General features: G+C 39.9%; 1 protein-coding gene across 1 annotated transcript in view; it reads left to right on the top strand.

Annotated features, from left to right (window-relative positions):
* The window catches only part of Tafa4 (TAFA chemokine like family member 4), a 194,163-nt gene that overhangs the window by 162,828 nt on the left and 11,124 nt on the right, over positions 1–20,211 (top strand). The window contains exon 4 of the mRNA XM_021164134.2: positions 5,803–5,927. Coding sequence (XP_021019793.1) covers positions 5,803–5,927 — 125 coding nt within the window. The remainder of the gene's footprint in view (positions 1–5,802; positions 5,928–20,211) is intronic.

Below are 20,211 nucleotides of genomic sequence, written 5' to 3'. Positions count from 1 at the left end.
GACCCACTTGTTCTCACTCTCAGGAATCCCATAAAAATACCATGCTAATAGTTACTCAGATGATCTGGTGGAAACCCATGAAAACCTTTAAAATATGCAAAGAGATGGAGACATTAACCTTCTGTGTTTGATTAAATGAGTATCAAATAATTACATCCATCCCACAAAACTGTCACAATTAAAACGATAAATATATTGTAGTACATTCTGGAAGACTGCTATGTAGAGTCAGTGCAACACAGTTGTAAGTCTGGTACCTTCAACCTTAATTGGCCAACTTAGAAAAAACTGGTTCTTATTTCTATTTCCATCTGCCTTTTGCTGTGTCTTGACAGCATTGGGGACAATCAGAAGAGGAACAGTGGGTAAAAGTGCTTTGAAATGACAAAAGTTCCCTGCAGTTGCAGGGTGAGATCATTATGATATTTAGAGCTGAAAAAATAANTTTCTTGAGCTTCATATCCATCTACCCCAGTTCAGCAGAGTCTCTCTGACATAATAAATAACTCATGCAGTAATATACCATCCTCTGCCTTGGCACATACTGATTTAAATAGGGAATGGTTAACCTAGATCACAAATCTACTTGACTTAAGTGCTATTGGTGTTGATTGGGGCCATCAGCTGATAGCCCAGGAACAGTGGCTACATAAGGAAAAGAAGACAATGACCCTTTCAGCAAGTTGTGAAATTCTCCCCTGTTCTCATCACAATGCATAGCTGGTGGCCCCATTGGGTTTTTGAGACAATGACTTTTTTTGTCTTATTATTTTGCTGTTTTTAGACAAGGATTTCTTTCTAGTGGACATCTCTAATGTAAAGGAAGAGGTATATATTTAAGGGTCATCATATGGCCTCTGATATTAGACTATATGTTNCNCTAGTCTCTTTGTATCTCTGGACCTCAGAGTTTTCAAGCTAGGAGAAAAAATATTAACCTAAGTTTTAGAGGAAAATGTATATGAGATAAGATAGGATAAGCAATTAGCAGGAGCCTGGCGCTCAGTGGGAAAAGTTGTCCTCAGTATCAATGGCACATGGACTTTATATATTTTTGTTTACTTGCCATTGATGGCTTTTTTTTCCATAACATTGAGAGAGTCTGTCCTGTTTTCTCTATATAATGCCATTTTATCTGTAGGGACAGTCTAACTGCTCCCCGTCTGTCTTGGATGCCCTTTCTTGCTTTCTTATGCCCCCTTGCTGTGTCTATTAGAAGGGGCTAAAGTGGGGCACCCTCTTCTTGTTCTTTTAAGAGGCATCCAGCTTTTTACTCTGAATTACAACACAGGCTGTGGTTTGGCATTTACAGCTATCTTCCTGTGGAGATACATTCCTTTTTTACCTAATTTGTTGACAGTTATTATCGTTAAAGGGGAGTGGAACTTTTGCAATGCTTTCATAGACCCACCAAGGTGATCATATGATTTGTATCATTTATTTTCAGAATGTAGTAGATCACACTGATTAATATTTAATCATATTTGCACTTGAGAGGCAACTCCCACCTGATCGAGCTGTCTACCCCTCCAATATCCTGTTAAATTTGGTTTCCTAGTGTTTTCTAAGGGGGTTTGCATTCATTCTGCAATANGAAATATTTTGGCCTGTAGTTTTATTTTCTTGTAGACTTCTGACTAGTTGGAAGGAGGCTAATGCTGGCTTCACAAAATGTGTGTGTGGCAGTCTTTCTGCTTTATTTCTTTGGAGGAGTCTGAAAAAAGGTTGAATTCAGTAAAATTAACCTGAATTTTAAAATGAAATAAAAAAAATGAATTGAAAAAAAAAGGGACTTGTATTTTCGTGTAGTAACAAAGAATTAATTTTGAAAAGATCCCATTTATGATAGTATGACAGGGATAAAATGCTTAGGAAAAAATTTAACCAATAAGACAAAAGATCAGCATACTAAAAGCTATCTGATATTATAGAAGGAAATTATACAGCATAGAAGTGAATAGTATTGCCAAACGTCCATAATGACCTGCAGATCCCTGTCAAAAACCCAAGTGGCATTTTCACAGAAATGGAAAAAAAATTCTTAGAATTTATGTGAAGTCACAAAGAACTCAAATAAATCAAGAGTTATGGTCAGAAGGAAAGACTAGAGATGTCACCCTTCCTGATCCATGGACATTTCAGAGCCATAGCCATCACAGATCAGTATAGGTGTGCCAAAAAAACTAGACACACAGAACACTGGAACAGGATAGAAAGCCCAGCACCAAATTTACGGTGGTGTGATCAAGGCACTGGGGATATTCACTGAAGACTAGGTCAACGCCTCAGTAGTGGTNCTGGAAAAAGTGGAGCTCTGCAAAGCCAAAGACTGCCTCACACCACACACAAGGATAAATCACTTCACACCATACACAAGGATAAATCAGAGACTGCCTCACACCACACACNAGGATAAATCAGAATGCACCACAGACTGCTGTGACGCCAGGAACTACAAAACTGAGAAATGAATTCAGGAAACAAAAAACTTGACACAGGGGCTGGAGTTTTACTTATGACACCAAAACACAGGCAGCAAAGCAAATCCAAACCAGTGAATGTGCTGCTAACAGAAAGCTCTGCAGCGGCAACAGTGAACGGAAAGAAAGGGCAGCCCAGAGAGTGTGAGAACTTATTTGCAGACTGCATTTCTTTTTGTCAAGATACCCCCCCCCATCTCTCCCCCTTCCCCTCTTGCTTTCTCTCTGTGTGTGCCTGTGCATGTGTGTGTGTGTGTGTGTGTGTGTGTGTGTGTGTGTCTGTGTATAAGTGCCCATAGAGGCTAGAAACAGGCATCAATCTCTTGCAAGTGGAGTTACAGCTAGTACATGGGTAATGGATAATGAAAACTGAAGAACAGTCCTCTGAAAGAGTGCATCGTTTTAACCACAGAGCCATCTCTCCAGCCCTACAAACCAGATTTTTGTAAGGGATTCATATACGATACATAGGGAGCTTGAAGAACTTAGTATCCTGTTTTGTGGAACTGGGACAAATCGGTTCCATGGGTCTCAGGAAGGGAATTGGTGAGGTTCTCAAGGCCTGAGCAGGGCAGTCAGTCAGGATTCTGGGTCATGTGGACNGCAGTGCCAATGCCACAGGCAACAGTGGCAAGAAGGTGGTGGGCTGTTGCTGTGGCATGAGCCTGACCAGCAGGGTGGGTCTCAGGTCCAGCGATGAAGCTTTGGGAGAAAGCTTCCCCAATGGTTACAGCTCAGTAAAACAAACACACTCAGGTGATCATTGGTGTCCTGTATTCTCTGTGGACAGGGACTTTATAAACATGGAGGAGTAGTGTGGGATTTAGGGGTAGATGTTTTATATTGGCTCAGTTTGAGATGTTAGTGATGCTCTGTTTACACAGAGGACTCCAGGTGTTTCCCCTACAGGACTGATTGTCATGGTCCTCTCAGTGGGGTGTCATGGTTACAGAGGTGAGCAGGTAGAGATGGGCAGGGAGTTGGGTCACTTCTACCATTCTCAAATCTGAGATTCATGATTCATGAGGTTTGAGCTTATGTGGCTTTACCAGTTCTTCTGTCTGGTGACATAGTCCACTTTCCCCACAGTATCCTCAAACCGAAACCCCATTAAAAACAAACAAAAGTCTGGAATAGCTGCTTTTCTCAGAGAAGACAGTTATCAAACAGATATTGGGAGCAGTGTTCTACCTCACTGCAATAATTCTCACTTATTAGAATGGCTATTATCCAAATCACAAGGGGATGTGGAGATGTAGTCAAGGGGAACTCTCATGTATTGTTGACAGGAACATGAATTGGTACAGGCATCATGAAAAGCAATACTGAAGCTGCTCAGAAAGTATGTTACATACACAGTAATCCTCCTCGTAGGTATAATCCACAGGACATCAAATTGGCCCTTCCTTTGTGNGTGGTGCTGTGGATCCAGCCTGGAGTGTTGCATATGATAAGCCCATGTTGTGAGCCACATTCCTATCTTTGAGATGAGTCTCTCTAAGGCATCTGAACCCCACCCCCACTCCACCATTTTCACTGAAGTAGGTGGGAACTGGGAACAACCCAGTAATTTTGCTGACGGAGAGAGAAAGAGAATATGGGCTAGACCTATATTTGCTCACACAAAGAGATCCTGGTGTCTGAAAATATGCATGAAACAGGAGGGCTTTATGTTATGNTAATGCAATAAACTAGGAATCGAAGGTTGCAGGACTCCATGATCTCATGGTTTTCAAAATATACAATTCCTGGTAGTCCAGAGAAGAAATGTGGTTTCTAGAGCTGGATGGCTTGGTAGGATGGTGCTGTCGTCAAAGGGTGCAGGTCTTCAGTTACAAGGTGCGCAGGTTTCAGGAATCTAACAGTAAGTGATGAGTGACTACAGATGAGTTAACTTACTTGATTCTGGAAATCACCACACATTGTGCACACATAGCAAATTGTCATGTTTACCCTGATGCAATCTATTGAAGTCCTCATTTTAAAACACGAAAGAAATCTATGGGCCATACATTTCTGCAGCTCAGAAAACATGGAATACAATTATTTGTTATCCAAAGGGTGGGATTGCAGCACCTACTTGGGGATGTTTCCTATGTAAGTATCATTATTTCAGTGGGAAAACAGGGCCAGTTTTTCTTGACTCACTACCGCCCCAGCCCCAGCTGAGTTCTGTACCAACTCATAGGCTGAATTCGCCCCTATAGTCNAGGGACTCTGTGAACTTGTGGTACTAACCATCCCATATGATGGAGATTCTTCTGTCTGTGCTCAGTTCCAGAGATCTACTGTGCTACATTTTTGTTTCATGAACATGACACAGTTTTATCAGCAGACGTCTGTGTGTTCAGGGATGGTGAGAACTGGGGTATAGTGACTCACAGGTAACCATTCATTCCAGAATAATCACATGTGGGCTATGAGGCAAGGCGGAGTCCTGTGACCTTCAGATGGCTTTCACTATGTGACAATTTGTGCCTCACCATTCAGCTATCCACTGCAATAGCCTACAGAAATATCAATACACAAAAAGATTGGTTTAACTTTTAGTGTAGATGCTCTTTGTTCAGAGCCAAGACTAACACTGCAACATCAGCATTTGCCTCTGGAGCTTGCAGCCCAAGTGGATGACCATCCCAGTATCTAGCATTTCCTGGAACAAAAGCTTGGCCCAAAGTTTCTTCTCCTGAACCTACTGCATCCTTTTGTGTCCCTGGGCAAGTGTTTTTATCTCTGCCTCTTTGGACAAACTGATGCTAAGAGAAATCAGAAAGCCCAAGGTCTTTAAAACAACAGAGAAAGCAACATGTTGAGACTCAAATCAGGGCAGGGACCCCATAAAGCAATGGCTCTTATCAACTCTATTAAAATCTGACAGCCAACAACTCCAAAAATGCATTTTCCATTTTCCAGAGTATATATATATATATATATATATATATATATATATATATGTGTGTGTGTGTGTGTGTGTGTGTGTGTGTGTGTGTGTGCGTGCATATACATATAATGTTAATGAGTGCTCTATCTGCAATTACACTTGCATGCCAGAAGATGGCATCAGACCCCATAATAGATGGTTATGAGCTACCATATGATTTTTGGGAATTGAACTCAGGACCTCTGGAAGAGCAGCTAATATTCTTGACAGCTGAGTCTTCCTCCCCTTGCTCCCAACCCCAAACTGGATCCTTTAAATATACTTATGCAATCCTTCCAGTGAGCCAAGTTTGTGTCAGTCTGCTAATCTGTTTTAAGCTTTGCCACCCACACGTGGAGGAAGCAAGCATGTCTCAAACTCAATGTAACCTTTGTTTTCCAGCTGCCATTGTGATTGAGAAGTGGTGGTGCCACATGAATCCTTGCTTGGAAGGAGAGGACTGTAAAGTGCTTCCAGACTCTTCCGGTTGGTCCTGTAGCAGTGGCAATAAAGTCAAAACCACCAAGGCAAGTATGCCCAAAGGCAGCTGTAATTCACAACCACAGTCCAGGTTAACTCTGGGGAGCTCCTGCTGTGACTGGATCTCACCAGCCTGAGAACAACACTGTTTTATGTTGATAAACCAGTCAGAGCTGTGCAACACTGTGCCTTTAGTCTTTCAGGAAAGTACATTTGCCAGTGCCCCTGTGTGTGTGTCAGGGCAGTGATTTGGTGGGTGATTTTAGACAGGGCCCCTGAATTCACTTCTGCTCCTTCACAAGCCCAATTTAAGGAAAAGATTTCAGAGTCGACAGAGCAGTGTATCAAAGCAAGAGTCCAGCTCCAGGTGATTTACTCTGTTATAGAGTTGGGAGACTGGCTGGTTGAGATTTTCACTCAAGTCTCCCTCAGCTTCTCCCTGGTGGTTCCCATTCTGAATTTCTTTTTGCCTGATGGAAAATACTAGCTATTCAGTTCTTCTGTGAGAAAGCAAACTTCACTGATTCTTTGTGTCTACTCAACTAGTTAGATCTTCAAAGTTTTTACTACCAAATCCTTCCATGACTGCCTTGCCAGCTCCCATTCAACCCTCCATCATATCCACATGACTACTGGCTTCCTTCCAGCAGAGATGCCATACAATGGCTCCATCAGTAACTGTGAGATGTTCTTCCTCTAAAGCAGGACACCCTAACACCTTTGGGCAGCTTCAGTCACTGTGCTGGTCCTCCATAGACAACCCTGCAAGATAGCCCTTCTTCTTTCTGCTCCAAAGCCCCTGACCTCCTGTTGGGTCCTGTCACACTGCTTTCGAGGTACCTCTTCCCTCTTATATGATGCACTTCCTTCCCTTCTTTTCTATTCTTCCAGGAGTGCTTCCTGGTTGCATCTGTGTCTGGTGTCTCTGAGTGTCTGCTAGGCTTGCATTTTCCATGATAGTTGTATTTCTCTACTACCCATTTTCCTACCCATTGCTCCCTGTCTATTGTAGGATCTGTGAAGCTAGGAATTTGTCTGTGTTTGCTTATGTTTGTAGGCCAAGATCCAGCCATGTCNCCATAGNTATTTCTTAAACACCACTGAAGTTAGATCGGCTGCAATGATGTCTATTCAACTTCATTTCCCATTAGAATATAGCTTTTCTTTGCTAGTGATGTTGTGATGGCAGTAACCTCTGTATTGACAGGATTTGTGCGGATTCCACCAATCACAGTCTAAAATATTAAATGGTAACTGCATCTCAACTAAACATGCACAGGTTTTTGTTTGTTTTGTTTTGTTTTGTCATTATTCCCTAAATAATACAATATAAAGACCATTTCTGGCTTGAGACATGTCTTAGCAGTTAAGAGCACCCACTTGCTGCTTTTGTAAAGGACTTGGGTTCAGTTCTCAGCACCCACATGGTGGCTTACAACCAGGTTAACTCCATTCCCAGGGGATCCAGTGCCTCTTCTGGCATCCCTGGACACTATACCCATGGGCAGTGTATGAGCAGTCTATGCTCAGACATACATGCAGACAAAAATCTCATACATTTACAATAATTTTTGTTGCATTTGTGTTATAGTTGTTATAAGCAATCTAGAGATAACTTAAAGTAAAAAAAAATCTGCATACACTATATGCAAGTAGTATACCAATCTAGGTAAGTTTTTAGCATATACAGATTTAGATATCTGTGGGAGATCCTGGAGGCAATCCTCTAAAAATACCAGCTTATAACTTTCTTTTTACATCCAGGTTAGAGAAAATCTGTGGAATTAATTCTNCCACACCCCACCATTCCCAGTGGGCCATTCNCAGTAAACTTCCAATCACCTAAAACCATTGTACTTGCTAAGCAAATTCCATTTCTTACTTCTGACTCCTTTCAGATGTTCCCATAAGTATCTTCTAAATAAAAAATATTGAAGTCTCCTATGAGGTTAAAAAATAATCTTCCATCTATCAGTGATTAAAATAAACTTTCATTGTATTTCTTGTAGACTAAGAGATAACATTTTTAGAAGATTAAATTTGTATTGATTTTTAGATATAAATGTAAAACAAGATTGAGTGGAAGCCAAGTGAATTCTGGAAAAAGAACATGTGTTCACTTGGTAAAGTGGCTCTCTCTCTCTCTCTCTCTCTCTCTCTCTCTCTCTCTCTCTCTTTACGTGCAGTTAGTGAGACCATTAGCAGGATGCAAACCTTTAAGGGTGTTTTGCCTTTGTGTACTGGGAATATGAGTTTGCTCTAGCTAAATTCTCAATGGTAGTGACATTTCATTTATCTCCTGGAAAGATGTAGAAACGTAATACAGTTCCCCAAGCCACCGTAATACTTGGGTTGCTTTTTTTCTTTGTCCCAGTGATATGCCAATTGGGAATAATCTGGAAGGTAGAAAGCATCGTTTCCTTTATTAATCCAAGTCAGCAGGCCTTGAACTGCATAAAACATTTTATGTCTGTTATGGCTTGTATACACACAGAAGTTCATTATGGGAGCCCATGCTGAGCCTGCCGTTCTAGAAGCTGTATCTTTTGCTTGAAGTGGTATTGACCTTCTATCACTGGGGTGGGGGTGGGGCAGATATCCCTCAGTAAAAGCCAAGCAGTAGCCTCCCTGAAGGAGGTATTAACTATACAACAAAACACTTTCCATTTTCCTTAAAGAATCTGTACATAGCAGCATGGGAACAGAGCTTANAATGTCAGGTCTTGGGTAGTAAAGCCATCTATACTAGGGTTATTTCCCATTTAAATGCAAATTCATAAAGAGTTAACAGTCAGTTTGAGATATGAGCTCTGTCTCAGAGATGAAAGCAGGAGAGAAGGACAAATCCTTACTTAGTCACCAGCCCCAGATAGAAAGAATTGACATCCCGTTCATTCTCTCCCTGTGCTTTCTGGCTTCTTCAGAGAAGGGGCAGGCAGGACCCACTTCCTGTAGGAAAAGAAGTTTTGCTGTTCTCACATGCTTCACTTCTCCTTTTTCTAACAGTCTGCCAAACTTTTGGTTGACGCTTCTCTGTTTCCAACCATCAGTGCTATGGTTTCTTAAAACGACCCAGTGACTGTAGCATCAACACAAGGACATGTTAGGGCATATTAATACTTTGTCAATTGAAGAAAATAGCACTGATTTTGAGAAAGTCTGTGGTATTTAGGCTTGAGGAAAACCTGCTTTAAAGGAACATTTTTATTGTGTGTGTGTGTGGGGGGGGGGGGCGTTTTCCTTTCTTGCCCTCTGTGGACATGGACAATATGTGAAGATATATTTGGATTGTTCTATGATGCTACAGGTATCTATGAGTCAAACCAAAGACAGATAAGTATCCTACAAGGANGGGATGGGGTAGTCCTCACAGACAACCATTCCTAGACCTAGATGCTGTTTTAAAGAGTGATGCATTTTCTCAGGAGCTTTCTGTAATTTCCCTACTTGATTCTTGAAATTCACTTTGTTATTTTCTTCTACCCCACAAAATTGGGCAGTGAGTTAAGCGACCCACACATGCTTGGCAATTGAGCTCCTTCCGTAGCTGTAGCTCTGGTTTTACATTGGTTGAGATTGAAAGCTCTTATCTGGAGTCTTCTCTGTCCTAAGCCTCTCCAGGCCTGCTCTCGTGGGCTTGGTTGTTACCTCATAGTTTCTATTAAGTGTCTAAACATTTCTAGGGTTTCATTGGGGACATAAATAGAGATAAGNCAAGAAGGGAAGTGTCTCAATGCATATTTGTTTAAATGTCAAGAGACTTCAGTCTATATAATGATTATGCTAGTATCCTATGAAACTGGCATTGGTAAGATCAGGAATAAAAATAAAATTGTAATCATATAAAATATGCAGAAATTTATAAAACAATAGAGACAGCAGTGTTTGTTGGTCTCAGAAACTTCCTTTCTGTCAGTGTCTCACTTGACCTAGTGCTAGCTAGTACCTTCCTCAAATGGCTCCTTAGTGAGCCATTTCTCTGTCTCTTGGGTACCACTGTGGGTCACTGTCATAATTATCTCATAGCTTCATGATTACAGACTATTCTCCAAGGGACTTGTTAAAACCACAGTTCTAGGCCCCACCTTCAGGTTATTTGGTATATTACTCTAGGGCTGGACTTTGAACACAGGCTTTGAAAAATATTGTCTTGCTTCAAGGATAAATACCATCTTAGAGTGAAATGACAAGAAAGAAAAAGTATTCCAAGCAGATGGTACTAGAAAGCAAGCAGGATTTGCTACTCTAATACAGACAAACCAGCGTTGAAACTAAAACTTCTCAGAAAAGGTAAGGGAGGAGACTTCATTCTAATCAAGAGACAATTAACCCAGAAGACATTACAACCCTAAGCATAAACACACTAAACTGGCACACTCAATTTAATAGAAAACATACTATTAGACTTCAAGACACAAGCTAAGTCCAATTCAGTAGTAATAGGTGATTTCAATTTCCTCCTCCCCAGGAGACAGGCCATTTGGACAAAAATAAACAGAGATACATTGAAATTAGGTAATATTATACATTTAATAGACTTAAGAAATATATATCGGNTCTTCTACCCAAATGCCAGTGAATATACATTCTACTCAGCCACCCATGGGAATTTCTCTAATACATACCACATACTGGGAAATGAAACAAATTTCTACAACTACAAAGAACTGAGATAAAGAATTCCATGTATGCTATGTGACCATAGTTTAGTAATGCTTAAAATCACAAAATAATCTATAGAAATTATATGAACTCATAGATATTAACACATTACNGAATGATTAATGGGTCAAAAATCAAGACATAAAGAAAAAAAATCTTGGAAATAAATGAAGATGGCAACATAATACAATAAATCCTATGGGAAACATTAACAGTAGTACTAAGAAGATTTTATTTAAGTACATTCATTAAAAAGTTAGAAACGACACAAATAAATGACTTAAAGGTACAACTCAAGAGTATAAAAAACAAGAACAAACCAGGTCTAGTACCTGGCAAGAAATAATAAAACTTAGAACAGAAATCAATTAAATAGAATCAAAGAAAACTATATAATTAATCAACAAATCTAAGAGCTGGCTCTTTGAAAAGATAAACACAATCAAAAGACCATTAGCATACATGCACATGCATGCGTGTGCACACACACACACACTATATATATATATATATATATATATATATATATATATATATATCCTAGAGGATGATCAAAAGGTCATCCTCTAGGATCAAGTTGGCTTTATAGGAGCTGCAGGTATGGTTTAGCATATGTAAATCAATAAATGTAATAAATTGTATAAACGGACTTAAAGATAATAGTCACGTAATCCTATCAATAGATGCAGAAAAGGCCACTGATAAAATCCAGCATGTCTACATGATAAAAGTCCTGGAGGGAGTATGACTGAAGGGAATGTGCAGAGTAGTAAATGCTAAATAACATATAACAAATNCACAGCCAAATCATTCTAAATGGAGAAAACCAAGAAGCAATCCTACTAAGTCATGGTGGCCACTATCTCCACCCTTCCTGCCAATATAACACTTGAAGCACTGGCTACAGCAATAAGTTAAGAGAAGAAAATTAAAGGGACACAAATAGAAAATTCAAAAGTCAAATTATCCTTATCTGAATTCATTAGACATATGAGATTTCAAAAGTTCCACAGTAAACTTTTAGACATAACAACAATTTCAGCAAATTGAAAGGGTACAAAATCAGCTTACAAAAGTCAGTAGACTTTTCTCTTCACTGACAAATGCTTTAAGAAAAATAATTATGGGCACACTCCTACTAGTGATAGCTTCAAACATGTAGAAATAAACCTAATCAAGGAGGTTAGCCGTGTACAATGAAAACATTTAAATATCTGCAGATAGAGATTGAGCAAGACTATAAGACAAAAAGACCCCCAATCTCATAGACTGGAAGGATTAATATTGTGATAATGGACACCTTACCAAAACAGCTTATAGATCCAATATAATTCTAACAATAATCCCAAGGATATTCTTAACAGAAATAGAAAAAAAAAATCTCAGCATTCACATGGAAACACAAAGGACCCCAGACAGCCAATCAATCCGGAGCAAAAGGAACAATGCTGGAGGATCTGCCATACCACATTTGGAGCTATCTTACAGAGCTATGCTGGTGAAAACAGTATGGTATCAACANAAAAATGGACATTTAGATCAATGGAACAAAATAGAAGGCCCAAACCACAAAATTATAGCCAATGAAAGCTGACCAAAATATGGTGTTGGGGCAATTGAATGTCCACATATACAAGGATAAAGCTGGATGATTGCAATCACCCTGCACAAAAATCTATTCCAAATGGGTGAAAGTTCAACATGAAATCTTAAGTGCTGGAATCAGAAGAAAACATAGGCAGTACTCTACCAGATATAAGAACTTTTTGAACAGAACTCCACTTATTTGGAAATTAAGACCAACAATTGACAAATGGGGCCCCATAAAATGACATTGCTTCTCTACAGNTGAGGAGATAACTGAGTAAGTAGGAAACCTCACAGAATGAGCACATTTGCTAGCTATACATNGGAGAAGAGGATTAACAGCCAGACTAGGCACAGAACTCTGAAAACAAAGAATGGAGAGCCAATGGCCTGGTTAACAACACAGGCTATGGATCTGAACACAGTTCTCAGAAGAAGAAACAAAACCGACTGAGGAATACCCAGGCTTTCAAAATACTCCCCAGTTAGAGAGTAATGCAAATTCAAGCCTTCTCTCAGAGCTTGTCTCCCTCAGCCAGGATGGCGAAGATTATTAAGTAAATATTTGGGAACAAATACTGGCAAGGTTGTGGGAAAGAGGAATGCTCATTCATTGTTAGGCTTGGAAAANGATCTAGCTACTCTGGAAATCAGNGTAAAAATGCTTTAAAACTTGAAACTAAATCTACCTATGATCTAGCTATACCATTTCTTGATAAATATCAAAAGGTCTCAATATGCTACTACTAAGATTTTTTTGTTCAGCCACGTTCATTTCATATTTACAACAGCTAGGGAATGAAATCAACATAAACATCCTTCAGCTACTGGTCAATAAAATGTGGTATTTGTACACACTTGAATTTTATTCAGCTTATAAGAAAAATAAAATTATGAAATTTGAAGGTAAATAGATGGAACTTTAACCTATACTGAATGAGGTGACCAGATCTAGTTAGATTTAAGTATATACCTGATGTTTCTGAAGAAGCCAGGGAGGTAGAGAGGATNCCAGCGGAAGAGTAGAAGAAGGAGCTCTANAGAGCAGAGCAGGAGGAAATGGGTGCTGTGAAGGGGGTGATGGGAAAATGGAGANGGGTAGGACTTTAACAGAAGAACAGGGGAGGGTGATACAGGAAGAGAGAGAAGAAGCAGAGAGATGTTTTTTGATAAGACCATAGGGCAACATATTGTTTAGTACTTAAAATGTGTGTGTGTGTATGTATATACATATATACATATATATATGTGTGTGTGTATGTGTATATATATGTATATATGTATATATATGTGTGTGTGTTTGTATGTGAGAAAGAATATTTGTACATATTTATATACACATAACAATATTAAAGAGACCATGAATTAGGGGGATGGGAGGAGTATGGCGGGGGGATATTGTAGACATTGTGTTTGTGTAGAAAGTTCTCAAACAAATTACAGAACAATAGGAAAACTGAAGCCATTTTCCTTGAGCTGCAGATATGGCTCAGCAGTTAAGAACACTTGTTGCTCTTGCAGAGGGTCTGCTTTGGTTCCCAGCACCCACACCTAGTGGCTTACAACCACCTGTAATTCTGTGTTCAGCAAACCCAGTGCCCTCTACTGGCCAAAGACATTCACACAATATATGTTCATATGTGGGCAAAACACTCATATACATAAAATAAACATGAGTAACATTTTCTCTGATTATGATGCAAAGGCAGAAGTAATGAACCACTAGATTACCTGCCCTCTCAGAGTTGTCATCGTTCATGACTTATGTCCTCGTGCTGCTGCTAAGGTGAACTCAATGTCTGGCTTCTACCCTGTCAGGATATTATAGTCAGGTTCCCACTTGGAAGCTGCTGTGAAGCTCAGAGTGTAAGCATTGTGAGTGGGCTTCTCTTAGAGTCCATGTAGGTGGCATGTCCCCATTCTGTTGTTCCTTCTACCTGTTGTGTGCTACTTGCTTTTGTCATCTTGACACAAGCTAGAGTCATTTGGAAGAGGGAACCTCAACTGAAAAGGTGCCACCATATTTTCCTCTCGACAAGTCTGTAGTGCATTTTTCTTGATTAAGGATGTGGGTGGTACCACCTCTGGGCTAGTGGTCCTGGGTGCTGTAAGAAAGCAGGTTGAACAAGCCACGAGGGACAAGCCAGTAAGTAGCATTCCTGCAAGACTTCTGTTTCAGCTCCTGCCATGCTTAAGTTCCTTGTCCTGGATTCCCTCAGTGATGGACTATTTACCTGGAAGTTTAAAATAAAAGAAAACTTTTTCTCTACAAGTTGCTTTTGGCCATGGTGTTTTATCACAGTAATAGAAACCCTAAGNCAACTTCTAAGAGGCTACCTGAAGATNGAGGGAGATGTCTCACTCACTCTGAAGTCATGTGTTCCTTGACCCCTATAATCAAGGCTGTAGATGCTCAAGGTATATAGTTGATACATGGAAATGAAGCTTGTATTAGCATGGTAGTAACTTCACATCCATTGAAATTCAGATTAGTAATTAAATTCTGCATATAGCAAGTATAATAATGATATAAGAAGAAAATGAATCAGAAAATACTTGACCCAATTGAGCCCCTTCAAGTAAGAAACATTTGAAAATTATATTTCAGGTTTAGGCTGATATTTGCCTGCNCATGCTTTTAGCTTACAAGGAGAAGGTGGAAAACATCCAGAAGTGCCAAATATAATAGCCAACAACCACGACCCAAATTCACCCCTTTGCTTTCTGGGCCTGGTGGTTGCATCCTATCATTTAATCCTATCATTTCCCAAGTGCTGTGTGATAGGCATTAAAGAATGCAGTTCACCTATTTTCTTCACAACTAAAGAAGACAGGTACCTTTAACTTTACCTCCAATCACAACTGAACACATTCTCCATTTGCTCTTGGGAAGGACGTTGGGATTGTCTTGATTTTTCATATTACATCCTCATCCTTTGTCTTAAGTTCTAGCGTTTCCCCTTTTATTGCTTGGATCAAAGTATGCCCAGTAAGTCAATGGTCTGGCCGTGCTCTTCTGATCTCGTCAAATGAAGGCCAGGTGCTTACAGTGGCCTGGTGCCTTCATGCATCTCCCTCTTTGTGTGTTCTTCCTTCAGAAGGACCCCCATTGTCCTCAAGTGCCATTTCTGTCTATCCCTTGTGGACAGTCCTATGTACTGTAGCAGCCCTCCATACTTCTGTCTCCAGGGTTCTTTACTCAAGCGCCCCCACTTTCCATTTCCCCATTGCACACATCCATCACCCTTCACATGTGTTCATGTGGTTGTCATGCTTCCTCCCCAGGTGACTCCCCTTGAGCTAATGAACTCTGACTTAAACCCAGTTCTTTGCTTACTTTTTTATTACCTGTGAATTAAGAGGGGGAATGCAATTGGCTAGATGTGGTGGCCCATGCCTTTAATCTTAGGATCCAATAGGCAGAGACAGGAGGATCTCTTTGATTTTAAGGCCAACCTGGTCTACATAGGGAGTTTGAAGACAGCCAGGGCTACAAAGTGAAACACTGTCTTAAAAAGAATAAAATAAAAAGAAAAGGAAAAGAAAAGAAAAAATGAACAAGCCCCGTGTTCTTAAGTAGTTGGAAAAATGTTGCAAAATATTATTTCATAACACTTTAGAATAATATAAAATCCCTCTTCAATACCCACCAGTACTTTGTTGGACAATTCCAACTGATCAATTCCTTTAAGTCTACCTGTAGTCTATGTCTGTAACTGTGAGTGACAGTTGAATATAGCCACTGCCCTGTACACAAAGCTCAGAATCTGTCCTATACTTAATTCTTTGCAAAGAAAGCCTTCCAGTTTTTGCTGTAGAGTAAAAGGTCTTATAGGTGCAGGCATGATGACTGTGTTATCAAATTATACAACTTATTCNGAAAATATTTGTGCCGTATAAATATGTTAAAGCATTATGCTACTCTCCCTCTGAGCTGATGTGTCGACTATGTCACTTGCAAACTTTTCTCAGGTCTTAAATAATGAACCCATGTGTTTAAAAATGAGAAGCACAATACCTTTCCTAATGATTATATACTTCCATTTAACTGATCATTTCTGTTGAACAATTTTTGCTTTTAAAAACAGGTTACCTGCATTTAAAAAATGTAATGAAGGTTAAATTCTGATTTTGACATGCAGTGATTTTAATCAGCATTCATTTGAAAAAACTATTCAGGGCCATTAACAAAGCATGCTTATTTAACATGCATGGATTCATGGGCAGTGGGTGTACTTAATCTCATGACATTTTTANAACCTTGGAAAATAAAAAGCAGGGATACAGAACTCCCCATCATGGAAGCCTTTGAATGCTTTTTCTTTGCCCACTGAAAGTGAGGCATGGAGTTGGGTGTGAAGAGTTGACTTTGTGANGTTGGTTATAGACACAGGTTCCAACTGATAAACCAGATACAGATGATCTGGACAGGACAGGCTTCTCTGGTTCTCTTTGGTGGCATAAGGTCAACTGCTCACTTAGTTTCATTTGTTTTAGGTGACCCGGTAGCAGACACAAAAGTGTTTTGACCCCGAGGGGGCATCAGGACGCAGAGCTGTGCTGTGTGGATTACCAGACTAGTGAGAACTCACTCACCTTGGAANTTGCTCAGAAGTTCATAGCCAAAATATGTGCAGTGTGGAAGGTGGCATTTACGTGGCTGTTCCCGTTTCTCTGCTTTGTGATCTCATCACACTGAACTACAGCTTAGGTGGCCACTCAACTGAGGTGTTACCTGGATCTCAAAAGGAGCCTGCCTAGCACAAGAAATGCTGGAGAGGACACATCGGAGGTGCTAATGTGGATGGAGCAGCGCTGGGAGAACCTAGATCTTGTTTTCCTTTTCCCAAGGAACATGGACAGGAAGTACAAAAGGACCCAGGCTGGTCCTCTTTTAAATGTGTCCCTTAGCCATTATACAGAAGGCATGAAAGGAGTCTAAATGACAGAAGATTTGGCTCATATANNTGTGTTCTAGATTAAAGAATTTGAGTTATCTGGTGCAAGAAATTAACTTTATGAACCTTGGAGAATGGAAGGACTCACTGGGTTACTATGTNCGCATTTGTATTTTTTACTTTGGATAATTTGACATGTTTATCTTCTTAGTTCCATTCCTGCATTAGCAGAGATGTAGCAGAAGCTTTGCAATCCTGGGGCACTGGTGGCTGAGGTCTATGGAAAGCAGAGTAGCACCAGAGGTTTAAAACCAAAGCTTTCTCATGACATATTCACAACAGATCATGTACCTGTTGGGATTTTTATGGCTTGGGGTTAATGAGATAGGAGAATNGTTTAAGACAGAGGACAGTCTCTGTTTAGAGGAAGGGTGATTTCTTAGATCTACTTTATGGGAATATTTTTATTATCTCCTAGAAGAAGTCTTTAAATGCTAACTATTCACATGACAGTTGACACAAGCCTAACAGAGCCCCTTCTCTACCCATTTGTCCACTTTCTTACTTCTTTAAATGTTAAGTAAAACCTCAGTCATCTTGCCTCCTATTTCAGTGATTTCACAGATACTGCCATGCAGAAACATAAGAAAGAAAGAGACACTGGCCCAGGTTTCAAATGTTGTTATTCATGTACACACATCTGTAATGTGGGATTGATTGTATGTATTAAGAAATGTTGACAATATACTTGCTGNGNCAACTGTCTGTCCTTTTGCAATTACAAAGAAACATAGGTTCCATTATGTTGTCTACAGTGCTATCAATTATTTGATTTTATTCTTGCAGAAGAAGTGGAAATGGGTGCTACCTGTTTATAGGATAAACTTTGGTTTGAACTTGACTGACTGGGTGCCTACTGGAATAGTTATTCTCATATGACTAAGTAAAATATCATTCTGTTGATGACATATAAGATCTTGTGATTATTTATTTGGTACCTTAAGATTTTGTGTTCCTGACATGAGCTTGCAAANGTTCCTTTAAACATAAAGATGAAATTGGGTTACTCTAGATCTAACTTGGGGATATGACTAATGTAGGTCATTATTTCGTCTCCAGTATTTGCATCTTAGAAAAGGGGTATTGAGAACCCAGTGGATATCAGTAAGGGTTGGATAGATTCTTGATGTCCTGTGTGTCCTCTGCTGTCANGAGCATAAGCTTTTCCATTGTTAAAGAGCTTTAGAAAGGTAAGGAGACTTTGCAGTACATGAAGTGCCATGGTAGTTTGTAACCCTCACATTTGATCTTGTACCAGAAAGCAGAATAAGCGATAAAGACACTACTTTACCTTGGGGAACGTTTTTTTAGGGACTAAACTATTTCCAGGGAATAAATGCTCCATTAGGGAAAATGGAAGGACTGGAAAGTGCTATTCCATCCATTATTGCTTCAGTGTGCTTTTTATGTAGTTCCAAAGTGAGCCCTGGACTGGGGCTTTGGGGCTCATCCTAATGTTTTCATTCCCCTTTCTATAGGAAAGGTGGTAGGAGCCATTTCTGTGTTTCCACAGAATTTAGAATCAGGTTTCCGAGGGAGTGATGCAGCTTTCAATCAAATACCCTTCAGGTAGATCTTAAGGTTTGTTTTTGCTTTTAGAATCTTAAAACACACAGCTGCTCATCCAGTGATGTACACGAAGCNGCAGTTTAACAAACCCAGTGACCAGTGTGATTCTACAGCTTTCCCTCATATCCAGATGTGATGTTCCACATGAGCGGACCTTTTTACTGCCTGTGCTGGGAAAAGAAAGAACATTAAGTTCAACAAATCTAACCCACCCTGTGACTGTCCTGACTTACTGTGATATTTTCTTCATCCCTATACAAGCGATTCCTGGGAGATCTCTATGAATGTTTCCATTTTACTGAGGAGGATTTCAGACCTAGCGATATTGGACTTGGTCAAATTCACACAGCTAGTTCTTATGTCAAAAGTCAGACAATGAGGGGGCCATGATAAAATACAGAAAAGTACAGATTTAGTTCTCTTTGAGAACTTTTAAACCATCACAGATTGTTCTGCATTGAAACTGTCATGGGCATGGATTAGCTTTAGCGTCTGGCTGTACGTGGTCATGTTTGTACCTGGGTTAGAAGTGTTTGCAATCAGTGCCTATATGTTTTGTTACTGTTTAATACGTGTCAATAAGCTGAAAGTGATAAACTGCTGACATTTAAAAAGTGAGACAATTATTCATAGCTGGTTTTCTCCTTGAGTTGAAGTAACTCTTCTATGTTAGTTAAAGGTACTTGTTAGTTTGGAAGAGTATTGCACATACTGAGTTACCATGTGGTTATACATGGCTATAGGCTGCCTGTAAGATTACACGGATTACTGTGTCCACTGGCCAGTTACCGGGAGCTTTGGGCAGAGCCTAGCATATGATGGTGGCACAAGTGTTAAGAGGTATGCCCCTCCCTGTCTATGCTTACCACCACACAGCTAACTTCTCCCCTTTGCATTTTTGCATATCTTCTTACATTTACTACCATGAGAAACTGCTGCTATGTAAGACTGAAGCCCAGCTCCTGAAAATGGCAACAGGACCAAGCCTAGTACCGATACTATCAGGGGATCTCAGAAATAAGGATGAAGCCAGTGCCATGCTTACAACCACTTCTTCTGTACAGCAGCTCTCTGATATCAGAGAAGCACTGTTCAAAGCTGTATGTCAAGTATGTAGGACTGTTTTACACTAGAGGCTGGCAAGCTGAGACTCAGGGTCATGTCTGGCTGGCTTATTTGTGCAAATATAAAATTATCAAAACCCAGCCACATCCATTTTTTATATATTATCCCTGCAACTGCTGCTCTGCAAATGTAGAATAAACTGGCTCTGGCAACTATTTTATGATATGCAATGTCTAAAACATCCACTATCTGGCTCATTGCAGAAGAGGTTTTCCCATCCTTGTTATACGTAATACAAAGACATCGCCCAGTCTTCAAATCCAGTTTCCCGGAACAGTGCAGGGTAGTAGCAAAAGGCCCAAGTGCTACGGGCAANCAAGATGCTTTGAATATGCTTTTGCTGTTAATTCCTAAGGACTTTTTAAAATTAATTATTTTATTTATTTATATTTCAAATGTCCCCCTTCCTGGTCCCCACTCCATGAGCTCC

The sequence above is a fragment of the Mus caroli genome, chromosome 6 (assembly GCF_900094665.2).
Source record: "Mus caroli chromosome 6, CAROLI_EIJ_v1.1, whole genome shotgun sequence".
Classification (NCBI taxonomy): domain Eukaryota; kingdom Metazoa; phylum Chordata; class Mammalia; order Rodentia; family Muridae; genus Mus; species Mus caroli.
This window is presented reverse-complemented; position numbering and strand designations above follow the sequence as displayed.